The sequence below is a fragment of the Trachypithecus francoisi genome, unplaced genomic scaffold (genome assembly GCF_009764315.1).
Source record: "Trachypithecus francoisi isolate TF-2019V2 unplaced genomic scaffold, Tfra_2.0 Lachesis_group14, whole genome shotgun sequence".
In the NCBI taxonomy this organism is placed as follows: domain Eukaryota; kingdom Metazoa; phylum Chordata; class Mammalia; order Primates; family Cercopithecidae; genus Trachypithecus; species Trachypithecus francoisi.
Genome location: NW_022681459.1, coordinates 30032915 through 30046846, shown reverse-complemented (window position 1 = coordinate 30046846; position 13932 = coordinate 30032915). Strand labels below are relative to the sequence as shown.

Sequence of the window (13932 nt, the reverse complement as noted above, 5' to 3'; positions counted from 1 at the left end):
AAGGCTTCTTATTTTTTGTTATTTATTTATTTACTTATTTATTTATTTTGAGACGGAGTCTTGCTCTGTTGCCCTGGCTGGAGTGCAGCGGTGCGATCTCAGCTCACTGCAACCTCCGTCTCCCAGGTTTAAGCAATTCTCCTGTCTCAGCCTCCTGATGGGTGGCCTGGTCACCGTGCCTTGGTGCACAGGAGGCAGGGGTGGGGGTCGGAGCAAAGACCTGGCAGGCAGGAGGGAGAAGAGTGATGGGAACAGTGAGGACTGGTGCTCCAGGGCAGGCAGAGAGGTGCCCAAGATGTGCTAGGCAGAGATGCTGGGGGCGGCCTGGGGTCCAGAGGGGCCAGGTGATTCGGGCCACAGGGCAGCTCAGTCTTTGCATGAAAGCCACAGGAATCCACAGGAAGCCACTGGAGAGCTCAGGTGGGACAGTATTAGATTTGCATTTTAGGAAAAAAAAAAGTCAATTGGAAAAATACCTAAGGACTAAGGACTTCTAGGCTAAGGAAGCAGGCTGACTACATCACAGAATTTCCCTCCTTTAACTGCTATACAAAGCAAAGCAAAAAACAAAAAACACTATCACCACCAGCAACAACAACAAAAATCTCCGCAACAGGAACTGAACAAGGACTGGTTGATAAAAACCAACCACCAGGGAAAGGGGGACCCAGCGCCTCAGCTCCTAACCCCTCCTCAGACCTCACCAGCATGGCTCCAGTGAGTCATCCAGAGCCTGACCCTTGCCACCAAAGTACTCGAGGTGGGGAGGAGAGCCGAGGGGTGGGCACTGCACTGCCCCTGCCTGCTGGGGAGGAAAGTAAAGGGCAGGGCCAAATCCCTTCACTCACTCCAGAGTCAGTAGGATGACGAGCCAAATGCCAGTGGGTTCAGAACACAGTGTTTAACAAGATCACAGGCCAAGAAAGATGGCAAGGGCCTCCGCCAAGCCTTGATCCTCCTGCTCCTCAATTCATTCAGGTCACAGAACACAAAACACTCAGGTACTCAAAAGCACAAAACACCATAGCTTCCAGGAAAACAAAGTCTCATCCATGGCGGGAGGGCAATGGAGAGCTGCCCAAGTATGGCACAACCATCCAAGCATGAGCAAGGTACAAAGATGGAGCGCTGGGGCCCTGCAAATTCATTACTGGGACAGCCCCTCTCATGCCTACAACTGGGGAGATGAGGCCACAAGATTCCCATTCAAAAGCTGATCCAGTGAGACACTCAGTAGAGCCACCAGTCAACATGGGAATCTGTCATCATGAAAATCAACCGGGTTTTCTTTCAAAGTAACAGTGCTAATTAACACTGACATTAAAAAGGTAAATTCCCAAGAAACTTCATATGACTTAGGAAAGTCAAGATTCCTGGCAATCCTGGTATCCGTTAAGGAAATAATATTATTCTATGGCTTATTTTTCTGAACACAAATGTACAATAAATGCATAATACACTTACATTAAGCATGCAACCTCATGGCAATTGAATTGTAAGTATACAAAGCAATATCCATGCTTGAGTGCCAGGTTATTTGTAATTAGAATGCAGAATCAAGTTCAAGCTCACCTGTTGCCCATCTTGATAGCTATCTATACTTAATGTCTGTGTAGCCATCATGGTTCATCAGAGTTTTATAAGACATCAAATCATCTTGAGTGAAAAGCAAATGGTGTCTGGAGAACAAAACCAGAAAAGCATCAGTTAATAGTCGTAGAGCAGCCGGACGCGGTGGCTCAAGCCTGTAATCCCAGCACTTTGGGAGGCCGAGATGGGCGGATCACAAGGTCAGGAGATCGAGACCATCCTGGCTAACCCGGTGAAACCCCGTCTCTACTAAAAAATATAAAAAACTAGCCGGGCGAGGTGGCGGGCGCTTGTAGTCCCAGCTACTCGGGAGGCTGAGGCAGGAGAATGGCGTAAACCTGGGAGGCGGAGCTTGCAGTGAACTGAGACCCGGCCACTGCACTCCAGCCTGGGCGACAGAGCGAGACTCTGTCTCACCAAAAAAAAAAAAAAAAAAAAAAAAGTCGTAGAGCACTTTTTTGTCTCCCTCATTCCATAACATCCAGTCTTTTTTTTTTTTTGAGACAGAGTTTCGCTCTCATTGCCCAGGCTGGAGTGCAACGGCGCGATCTCAGCTCACCACAACCTCTGCCTCCCAGGGTTCAAGCAATTCTCTTGCCTCGGCCTCCCTAGGAGCTCAGATTAAAGGCATGTACCACCACAACCAGCTAATTTTGCATTTTTAGTAGAGACGGGGTTTCTCCATGTTGGTCAGGCTGGTCTCGAACTCCCGACCTCAGGTGATCCGCCTGCCTCAGCCTCCCAAAGTGCTGGAATTAAAGGCATGAGCCACCACGCCCAGCCCATAACATCCAATTTTTTAAAAATATATATTTTTACATGGAGAGAAAAAAAAATTATCCTTAATAGTATGTTATGACCCAAATCCTACTAAGAAACCCTTCACTTACATAGCAATCTCTTATTTTCCTGTGCTGGGCCCTGACTTGCTATTACATTTTCAGCCACTGCCAGTCATTGCCCAGCAAATATCAAGTCAATGCCTGCCCATGCCAGGCAGCGTGCTGGGCCTGGGGTATGGCAGTGAGCAGGACAGGCAGGGCGTCTGCCTTCCTGACACAAACCAGGCAAGGGGGAGACACAATACACAGGGTCAAGAATGGGCACAGGGTGAAGTGAGAGGGGCCTGGGCTGCTTTCCCGGGCCGTGTGGTTGGAGTGGAGCAGGCCTCACTGGGAAGATGCTGTTACACCAAGACTGGAGAGACATGCTGAGATCAGGGAGTCTGGTGTCTCAAAGAGAAAGAACGGCTAACAGAGAGGCCTAAGACAGGGGCGGAAAAGAGTAGACTGAGATGTGCATGCTTGTAAACACACGCACATAAGACAGGTAAGTAGTGGCGCACTTCATGACAACAGAAAACCGCAAAATGTCACTTTTGTGCTGGAAGATGGAGCGGGAACACGACCAGCACCTGCAGTGTGGGTGTGGAAAAGCACTGCAGAGTCGGGGAGAGCAGCCGGGCTGGACCACGGCCGTCACAGCCTCGCCACTGCTGGTGCAGGTCACAGACATTCAGAGTCTGGGCTGCCCTGAGAAGGTCACGTGGAGGTCAAGGGCAGTCGTGCCACTTGTTCTGCACTAGCAAGAACACCAAAGTTCCCCAAGGAAAGCAGCACTTTAGGAGACAGTGTTAAATGGAAAGAAATCCTGTCCAGGCCTTGCAGGATGTGGGAGGACTACCATCTTGTCCTGAGCGAGACAGTTCAAAGGAACAAGGAGCCGAGCGGCGGCTCACGCCTGTAATCCCAGCACTTTGGGAGGCTGAGGCAGGTGGATCACAAGGTCAGGAGTTTGAGACCAGCCTAGTCAACACCGTGAAACTCCGTCTCTGCTAAAAATACAAAAATTAGCCGGGCATGGTGGCGGACGCCTACAGTCCCAGCTACTCGGGAGGCTGAGGTAGTAGAATCGCGTGAACCCTGAAGGCAGAGCTTGCAGTGAGCCAAGATCATGCCACTGCACTCCAGCATGGGTGACAGAGCGAGACTCCGTTTCAAAAAACAAACAAATGAAAGAAAAAGGAACAAGGAGTCTGGTGTTAACAGCAGCAGCAGTAGTGGCAGCAGCCAGGTCACCTCCTGAGCTCATTGAGCCATCTTAGTGCCACCTGCCCTCACAACACCCCGGGGGAGGCACTGCTGTGACGCCACTTCCGCCTGAGAAACCTGAGCAATGTGGCCTCAGCCACCGAGATGGCCAGAGGCTGAGCTGGGACTCACCCTCAGCAGCATCATTCTGGAGCCATTAGAGGGGTACAGTCAAAGGGCACAGGAGGCACAGTCAATGGGGTAAAAGGGAGGGGGCAAAGTCACGGGTACAAGGGAGGGGGCACAGTCAATGAGTACAAGAGAGGGGACATGGTCAATGGGTACAAGAGTGGGGCCACAGTCAATGGGAGCAGCTTCTGTGGCCTGGGAGGGGAGGGCATGTTGGGACATTTTAGGTTTCAGATGCTTCTCAGACACCCACAGTAAAACTCCGAGCAAGGGAGTGTGGCCTAGAAACACAGATTTGGCGATCATCAAAGTATAGTTAGTACATGTAGAGGGTAACTGTGTCCTCCAAAAAGATATGTCTAACTGGACATGGTGGTTCACGCCTGTAATCCCAGCACTTTGAGAGGCTGATGTGGGAGGACCGCTTGAGTCCAGTAGTTCAAGACCAGCCTGGGCAACATAGCAAGATCCTGTCCCTACAATAATAAAAATAAATTTGCCAGGGTGGGTGGCTAAAACTTTATTTTTAGATATTTAATGTGTTTAAAGCCTTAAGACTTTATGAGACCATGCAGGAAGAGAGAGGATGGCCTGTGCTAGAAGACAGTCTGGAGTTCAGGGAGACAGGAGGACACAGCGCAGGATGAAGAGCTGCCAGGGGACAACAAAAGAGCCAGGTGGAGCCCCCAAAGCCACATGGAGAAGGGGGACCAAGGAGGTGGGAGTGCCAGCCACGGCAAGGGCAGCTGAGGGCCAAGGAACCGTGGGGCGGAGGGTGCTTCTGATGAGCGGGAGAGCCTGCAGGGAGAAGGCTGTGACTGAGCAATCTCACAGCCCAGGGCAAGCCTATCGACACAGGCCCATGGCACGGGAGCCACTGTTAACAGAAAAGGTTGGAAACCACTTTCAACAGAAGCCTAGTATAACGGATAACAGCCACCCATGAAATGGAATATGTGCAATTAAATATGAGGAAAACACTTCACAAACTCTTCCCCAAGACCCCTGTTCTACAGAGACCCTATACATCTGCAAACTTGTCACTGAGCCTCTCCTAACAGGTCTCTGCCTTGACCATAACCTGGCTCTCCTCCAAATCTCTGCTTTCTCTCCAATTTCACTTCCATCTGCTCCCCTGCACCCCAATGCAGTGTCTCCAATTCAGCACCATCACCTCACACCTTGATGGTGGTAGTAGGCCCCTACCTGGTTGTATGAGCCTCTAGTCTTACCCTCTTCCAGTTCATTCTCCAAGCTTTCTTTTTTTCTCCCTTTTTTAGAAACAGGGTCTTGTTCTGTCACCTAGGCTGGACTGCAGTGGTGCAATCATAGCTCACTGTGGCACCGACTTCCTGAACTCAAGAGATGCTCCCACCACAGCCCCCCAAGTAGCAGTAACTGCAGGCCCACACCACCATGCTGGCTAACTTTAATTTTTTGTAGAGATGAAGTCTCGCTATGTTGCTCAGGCTGGTCTTGAATTTCTGGGCTCAAGCATCTCCTGGCTCAGCCTCCCAAAATGCTGGATTACAGGCGTGATATGGTTTAGCTATGTCCCCACCCAAATCTCATCTTGAATTCCCACGTGTTGTGGGAGGGACCCAGTGGGAGGTAATTGAATTATGGGGGCAGTTCTTTCCCATATTGTTCTTGTGATAGTCTCACAAGATCTGACGGTTTTAAAAAGAGGAGTTCCCCTGTACATGCTCCTCTCTTTGCCTGCTGCCATCCGTGTAAGACATGATTTGCTCTTCCTTGCCTTCTGCCATGATTGTGAGGCTTCCCCAGCCATGCGGAACTGTAACTCCATTAAATCTCTTTCTTTTGAAAACTGCCCAGTCTTAGGTATGTCTTTATCAGCAACATGAAAATGGATTAACACTGTAAATTGGCCGGGCATGGTGGCTCAAGCCTGTAATCCCAGCACTTTGGGAGGCCGAGATGGGCGGATCACGAGGTCAGGAGATCAAGACCATCCTGGCTAACACGGTGAAACCCCGTCTCTACTAAAAAAGACAAAAAACTAGCCGGGTGAGGTGGCGGGCACCTGTAGTCCCAGCTACTCGGGAGGCTGAGGCAGGAGAATGGCGTAAACCCGGGAGGCGGAGCTTGCAGTGAGCTGAGATCCGGCCACTGCACTCCAGCCCGGGCGACAGAGCCAGACTCTGTCTCAAAAAAAAAAAAAAAAAAAAAAAAACACTGTAAATTGGTACCAGGAGTGGGGTGTTGCTGAAAAGATACCCAAAAATGTAGAAGTGACTTTGGAACTGGGTAACAGGCAGAGGGTGGAACAGTTTGGAGGGCTCAGAAGAAGACAGGAAAATGTGGGAAAATGTGGAACTTCCTAGAGACTTGTTGAATGGCTTTGACAAAAATGCTGATAATGGTAAGAGCAGTAAAGTCCAGGCTGAGGAGATCTCAGATGGAGATGAGGAACTTGTTGGGAACTGGAGCAAAGGTGACTCTTACTATGTTTTAGCAAGGAGACAGGCAGCATTTTGCCCCTGCCCTAGAGATTTGTGGAACTCTGAACTTGAGAGATGATTTAGGGTATCTGGTGGAAGAAATTTCTAAGCAGCAAAGCATTCAAGAGGTGACTTGGGTGCTGTTGAAAGCATTCAGCTTTATAAAGGAAGCAGAGCATCAAAGTTTGGAAAATTTGCAGGCTGACAATGTGATAGAAAAGAAAATCTCGGCCGGGCGCGGTGGCTCAAGCCTGTAATCCCAGCACTTTGGGAGGCCGAGACGGGCGGATCACGAGGTCAGGAGATCGAGACCATCCTGGCTAACACGGTGAAACCCCGTCTCTACTAAAAAATACAAAAAAACTAGCCGGGCAAGGTGGCGGGCGCTTGTAGTCCCAGCTACTCGGGAGGCTGAGGCAGGAGAATGGCGTAAACCTGGGAGGCGGAGCTTGCAGTGAGCTGAGATCCGGCCACTGCACTCCAGCCTGGGCAACAGAGTGAGACTCCGTCTCAAAAAAAAAAAAAAAGAAAAGAAAATCTCAGCTGGGAGTGGTGGCTCACGCCTGTAAATCCCATCACTTTGGGAGTCTGAGGCAGGAGGATAACAAGGTCAGGAGTTTGAGACCAGCCTGATCAACATGAAGAAACCCCAACTCTACTAAAAATACAGAATTAGCCAGGCGAGGTGGTACATGCCTGTAATCCCAGCTACTCAGGAGGCTGAGGCAGAATTGTTTGAACCTGGGAGGCAGAGGTTACAGTAAGCCAAGATCGTGCCACTGTACTCCAGCCTGGGCAATAGAGTGAGACTCATTTCAAAAAAAAAAGAAAAGAAAAAGAAAAGAAAATCCCGTTTTCTGAGGAGAAATTCAAGCTAGCTGCAGAAATTTGCATAAGTAATGAGGAGCCTAAGGTTAATCCCCAAGACAATGGAGAAAATGTCTCCAGGGCATGTCAGAAGTCCTCATGGCAGCCCCTCCCATCACAGGTCCAGAGGCCTAGAAGGAAAAACTGGGTTTGTGGGCCAGACCCAGGGTCCTCCTACTGTGTGCAGCCTAGGGACTTGGTGCCCTGCATCCCAGCTGCTCCAGCTGTGGCCGAAAGTGGCCAATGTAGAGCTTGGGCCGTGGCTTCAGAGGATGTAAGCCTCAAGTCTTGGCAGCTTCCATGTAGTACTGGGCCTGTGAGTGCACAGAAGTCAAGAATTAGGGTTTGGGAACCTCCGCCTAGATTTCAGAAAATGGACAGAAATGCCTGGGTGTCCAGCCAGACATTGGATGCAAGGGCAGGGCTCTCATGGAGAACCTCTGCCAGGACAGTACGAAAGGGAAATGTGGCACTGGAGCCCCCACACTGAGTCCCTACTGGGGCACTGCCTAGTGGAGCTGTGAGAAGAGGATCACTCTCCTCCACACCCCAGAATGGTAGATCCACCGACAGCTTGCACCATGCACCTGGAAAAGCTGCAGACACTAAATGTCAGCCCGTGAACAGCTGGGAGGGAGGCTGTACCCTGCAAAGCCACAGGGGCTGAGATGCCCAGGACCATGGGAACCCACCTCTTGCATCAGTGTGACCTGGATGTGAGACATGAAGTCAAAGGAAATCATTTTGGAGCTTTAAGATTTGACTGCCCTGCTGGATTTCAGACTTGCATGGGGGCTGTAGCCCCTTTGTTTTGCCCAATTTCTCTGATTTGAAATGGCTGTATTCACCCAATGCCTGTACCCCCACTGTATTTAGGAAGTAACTAGCCTGCTTTTGATTTTAGAAGCTCATATGTGGAAGGGGCTTGCCTAGTCTCAGATGAGGCTTTGGACTGTGGACTTCTGAGTTAATGCTGAAATGAGTTAAGACTTTGGGGGACTATTGGGAAGGCATGATTGGTTTTGAAATGTGATTGTGAGATTTGGGAGGGGCCAGGGGCACAATGATATGGTTGGCTGTGTCCCCACCCAAATCTCATCTTGAATTCCCACGTGTTCCAGGAGGGAGTTGGTGGGAGGTCGTTGAATCATGGGGGCAAGTCTTTTCTGTGCTGTTCTCATGACAGTGAATAAGTCTCGCGAGATCTGATGGTTTTAAAAAGAGGAGTTCCCCTGCACACATGCTCCTCTCTTTACCTGCTGCCATCCATGTAAGACATGACTTGCTCCTCCTTGCCTTTCACCGTGATTGTGAGGCCTCCCCAGCCATGTGGAACTGTAAGTCCAATTAAACCTCTTTCTTTTGTAAATTGCCCAGTCTTGGGTACGTCTTTATCAGCAGTGTGAAAACAGACTAACACAAGGTGTCAGCTACCCAGTAGGCCCATTCTCCAAGCTTTCTAAAATGGAAATCTGATCATGTGACTCACATGCTTAAAATTGCCTCTGCCCAACCCTCACCCTCAGGCATCAGCATCCCCTCACTGACCCCCTTCCACACTCCAAGTTGCATAAACAAACCAATCACCACATTTAGCTTCCCCAGCATGCCAGGTTCTACCCCGCCCCTGGATCCTCTCCAGCCTGATAGCTCTGCCCAGACACACTCCCCTCTCAGCATGGCTAGGTGGGGAACATGCATCACCCACATGACCTTCTCCAGAAAGCCTTCCTGATGAATCTCGCCCACACGGAGGTTAAGTTTGTCCGTGCTGGGCCCTCTGCTCAGCCCCGCCGTACCTCAGTTGTTTATTTGAACTACAAGTTCCTTAAGGGCCATGGGCCGGTCTTGCTGCATTCCCAACTACTGCACTGTCTTTGATGTCAATACACACAAATAAAAATGCTTCCTGAAGCTAATCACTGACATGACACGTTTTTGGACATATAATGTGCTTGACTTCATCCTGTACCTCCTTATTCCACTTAAGGCAATTTTATTTTTCTTTGGTTGATGCACAGTTGACAAAATATTTTACAATTTTAATTTTTATGACTGTTAGTCAAGTGGTTGCTGGAACATTAGGCTGCCGAGGCCAGGCTCTGTGTCTGAGTCAACCTCCATCCCCACAGAGGCAGTGTCTGCTGGCACACAGCGCTAGTCCTGTGGAGAGGTGCTGACGATGAGTCAGCAGGGCTTTGGGAAACCATCTCTAAGTCCTAGTTTGCTTGGGGAAAATGAAATACACAGCATATGGGACCAGGCGTTATGGCTCATGCCTGTCATCCCGGCACTTTGGGAGGCTGAGGTGGGAGGATCACTTGAGGTCAGGAATTCGAGACTGGCCTGACCAAAATGGCAAAACCCCATCTCTACTAAAAATACAAAAATTAGCTGGGTGGCTGGGCGCGGTGGCTCAAGCCTGTAATCCCAGCACTTTGGGAGGCCGAGACGGGTGGATCACGAGGTCAGGAGATCGAGACCATCCTGGCTAACACGGTGAAACCCCGTCTCTACTAAAAAATACAAAAAACTAGCCGGGCGAGGTGGCGGACGCCTGTAGTCCCAGCTACTCGGGAGGCTGAGGCAGGAGAATGGCGTAAACCTGGGAGGCGGAGCTTGCAGTGAGCTGAAGTGAGCTGAGATCCGGCCACTGCACTACAGCCCGGGTGGCAGAGCGAGACTCCATCTCAAAAAAAAAAAAAAAAAAATTAGCTGGGCATGGTGGCACATGCCTGTAGTCCCAGCTACTCGGGAGGCTGAAGCAAGAAAATCGCTTGAACCCAGGAGGCAATGACTGCAGTAAGCCGAGATCACGCCACTGCACTCCAGCCAGGATGACAGAGATTCTGTCTCTTAAAAAAAAAAATTTAAAAAATCAAATACAAAAACTAGCTAAATTAGCTGAGTATGGAGGCTTATACCTGTAATCCCAGTATTTTGGGAGGCCGAGGTGGGAGGATCACTTGGGCCCAGAAGTTCAAGACCAGCCTGGGCAACAGAACGAGACCCCATCTCTACAAAAAATTTTTTAAAAAATTAGCTGGGAATGGTAGCTAACTTATATGGGTTTCTATGTAGTTGCGCTAGCTTCCAAAGAGTTCCAACTAAACAAAACTTGCAGCATACACATCTGGGAAGGGCTATAACAATATAGCCACAAGACAGTCAGCCACTTTGTTGGGAGACAATCCTCCATGACAATTTTAAGTCTCACCATCTAGGCTTTCTAAGCAAACTCGGTTCAAGGACGATGGACTTACACACACATCTGGAAAGCTGGCGCCAGTGCACTGCTCAGGAGAGATCGGGACTCCCTGAGTGTTTATGGTCCAGAGGAGGGATGCTAGGGGCCTTCCCTGGCCTGCCTTCCACAAGAGTCCTGTTAGGTCAGTTCAGCCAGAACCCCCTTCACCCTGATGTTTCCTCTTAGTAATTTTCCATCCATGGCCCCCACCCCTGCTCCTAGGTCTCCCCCACTACACAATCCCATTGCAGCAGGCCCTACACCTATCATGACCATCCTCAACAGCCTGCCCTTTGTTTTGCTTTTCTGAGACAAGGTCTTGCTCTGTCACCTAGGCTGGAGCAGGGTGGTGCAATCATGTTGCACTGACTGCAGCCTCGAACTCCTGGACTCAAGTGATCCTCCTGCCTCAGCCTCCCACGGAGCTAGGACTACAGGATCACACCACCACACTTGGCTACTTTTTTAAATTTTCTGTAGACACGAGGTTTCACTATGTTGCCCAGGCTGGTCTCAAGCTCCTGGCCTCAAGCTATCATCCTGCCTTGCCTCCCAAAGCACTAAGTGCCTTGACATCTTTAATAAGGGTCAGAATAGGTTTTTCTTTACAAATATAAACACATAAATGAATAGATGGAGAGAAGAAAAAGCTCTAAAATACAAGAGCTCTCCAATGAGTAGAGGATGATGACAGCTTTCAAACATCACCATTCGGCAACCAGCACAGTAAACCATTTCAGACAGGAATCGTCAATGGATGCTATCACTAGTTTAAGTTAAAGTATGAGAAACAGGAAATGTACATAATCTCAAAGTACCTGCCACAAGATACATTTCATTTTTTATTTTTTTGAGATGGATTCTCGCTCTATTTCCCAGGCTGGAATGCAGTGACAAGACTGGCTCACTGCAGCCTCGACCTCCCGGGTTCAAGCGAAACTCACACTTCAGTCTCCTGAGTAGCTAGAACTACAGGCACACACCACCATACCTGGCTAATTTTTGCATTTTTTTGTAGACAGGGGTCTCACTCTGTTGCCCAGACTGGTCTTGATCTCCTGAGCTCAAGCCGTCCTCCCACCTCTGCCTCCCAAAGTGCTGGGATTACAGGCATGCCGCCACAGCACCAGTCTCAAGATACTTATTAATTACAAAGGGAAAACAATGATGCACTGAAAAGGATACACTGTACTGACTTCTGTGCAGTCCTTCCTGAAATGACAGCTGTGAGTCCAATCCTCAGGACACACCCACGAACCCAAACTGAGAGGCACTCTATAAAGAAACTGTCAAAAATAAAAGTAAACAGCCAGATGCAGTGGTTCACACCTGTAATCCCAGCACTTTGGGAGGCTGAGGCAGGTGGATTACCTGAGGTGAGGAGTTCGAGACCAGCCTGGTCAACATGATGAAACCCTGTTTCTACTAAAAATACAAAAATCAGCCGGGTGTGGTGGCAAGCACCTGTAATCCCAGCTACTGGGGAGGCTGAGGCAGAAGAATTGCTTGAACCCGGGAGGTGGAGGTTGCAGTGAGTCAAGATCGCACCACTGCACTCCAGCCTGGACAACAGAGCAAGACTCCGTCTCAAAAAAAAAAAAGAAAAGAAAAGAAACAACAACCAAATGTGGTATGTGATCTTGGTTTCAAAAACAAATGCTGTAAAAGACAACTTAAGGAAATTTGAGATGTGAATATATAGTATTAGATATTATTAGAGATTGTGTTATTTTGATGGTGTGATAAAGCTATACGCTCGTAGCATAAATATCATCATTTTGAGAAGTACGTGCTACAATGTTTAGTTGCATGACCATGATATCCAAAACTTAATTTCAAATAGGTCAACAAAAATACAAACATAAATAAATTGGGTCCAGATATCAACAACTGTTGAATCTAGGTGGCAGATGATTATGATTCTACTCTTAGATTGTCTTTCAAAATGTTCATAATAGGAGGGAAAAGTCAGAATTTCAAAATGTGTAGATTGGTAGTCCTTCTCTCTAACAAAACTGGTTAAAATGTTCAGGTACAATGGCACACGCCTGTAATCCTAGCATTTTGAGAAGCCAATGCGGGTGGATCACTTGAGGCCAGGAGTTCAAGACCAGTCTGGTCAACATGGTGAAACCCCGTCTCCATTAAAAATACAAAAAAAATTAGCTGGGCGAATGGTGCGTACCTGTAATCCCAGCTACTCAGGAGGCTGAGGCAGGAGGACAGCTTGAACCCGGGAGGCGGGGGCTGCAGTGAGCTGAGATCACAGCACTGCACTCCAGGCTAGGCAACAGAGCAACACTCTGTCTCAAAAAAATAAATAAAATAAAAAAATAAAAACTTCTATATCTGATATATAGGTATAATCACTCTAAAGAAAAACCTTCACACTTACCTCAAAAGCTTTGAAAATGTGTTTTCCCTTCAACAGATCAGGGAAATTCTAAGCAAGGAATTAAAAGAGAAAAAGGCAACTCTTTAGGACTAACATATGTTGTTGAGTAAAAATAGGTGGCCAGCCCTCCTACCAGACACCGGAGGCCGGAGCGGAGCTGCCATAGATGGTTCTGCCTGCTCAAGAAGGCTGTTCACGTGGAAGAGCCATTGGTAAATTCATTACTATAATTTGTGGAGCTCCTTGCTAAATTCCACTCTCCAGCAAAAGGATAAACCACATTTTGGTAGTAAAATCAACTGATTCCTGCAATCAGGCAAATGGTTTCCAGCAGAATTTACAAGGTTCATCCCAGCACAACGTCTGAGGCTTCAGGTGACAATCTTGTGCTGAGGGCAGGACCTCTGTCAGCCAACTCAGATACAAGCAGGCCCAGAACAGCACCTGACTAAGAGAAACCTGTCGTTCATGGGGAAAGAACTAAAAACATCCAGCTGAAGGATGAGGGCTCAGCAGGTTCATCTTGATCAAAAACCACTTTTCTCAGCATTACATAAAAACCAAAGGCTGACCTGAGATTTAGAGAAAATCGATCTCTATTTCTTTTCCCGCTTCCACACAAAAATAAGTTTCTCTGATTTTCTTTTTTTTTTTTTTTTTTTTGAGGCGGAGTCTCGCTCTGTCACCCAGGCTGGAGTGCAGTGGCCGGATCTCAGCTCACTGCAAGCTCCGCCTCCCGGGTTTACCCCATTCTCCTGCCTCAGCCTCCGGAGTAGCTGGGACTACAGGCGCCCACCACCTCGCCCGGCTAGTTTTTTGTATTTTTAGTAGAGACGGGGTTTCACCGTGTTCGCCAGGATGATCTCGATCTCCTGACCTCGTGATCCGCCTGTCTCGGCCTCCCAAAGTGCTGGGATTACAGGCTTGAGCCACCGCACCCGGCCAGTTTCTCTGATTTTCAAACTCCAACAACAGTGTCTTAACTTCTTAACATAAAATGGGGTTCGAAATTCCCAAAGAATTACCAATCTAGGCCGGGCGCGGTGGCTCAAGCCTGTAATCCCAGCACTTTGGGAGGCCGAGACGGGCGGATCACGAGGTCAGGAGATCGAGACCATCCTGGCTAACACGGTGAAACCCCGTCTCTAC

General features: G+C 48.7%; 1 protein-coding gene across 4 annotated transcripts in view; it reads right to left on the bottom strand.

Annotated features, from left to right (window-relative positions):
- Positions 1–13932, bottom strand: part of PKNOX1 (PBX/knotted 1 homeobox 1) — a 70396-nt gene that overhangs the window by 33701 nt on the left and 22763 nt on the right. For 3 of the 4 annotated variants that reach the window (XM_033232603.1, XM_033232607.1, XM_033232605.1), the window contains exon 2: positions 1573–1679. In XM_033232603.1, coding sequence (XP_033088494.1) covers positions 1573–1623 — 51 coding nt within the window. In that variant the 5' untranslated portion in view covers positions 1624–1679. Of the gene's footprint in view, positions 1–1572; positions 1680–7319; positions 7489–13932 lie in introns of those variants that run through there. The other variant, XM_033232606.1, reaches the window with a different exon arrangement.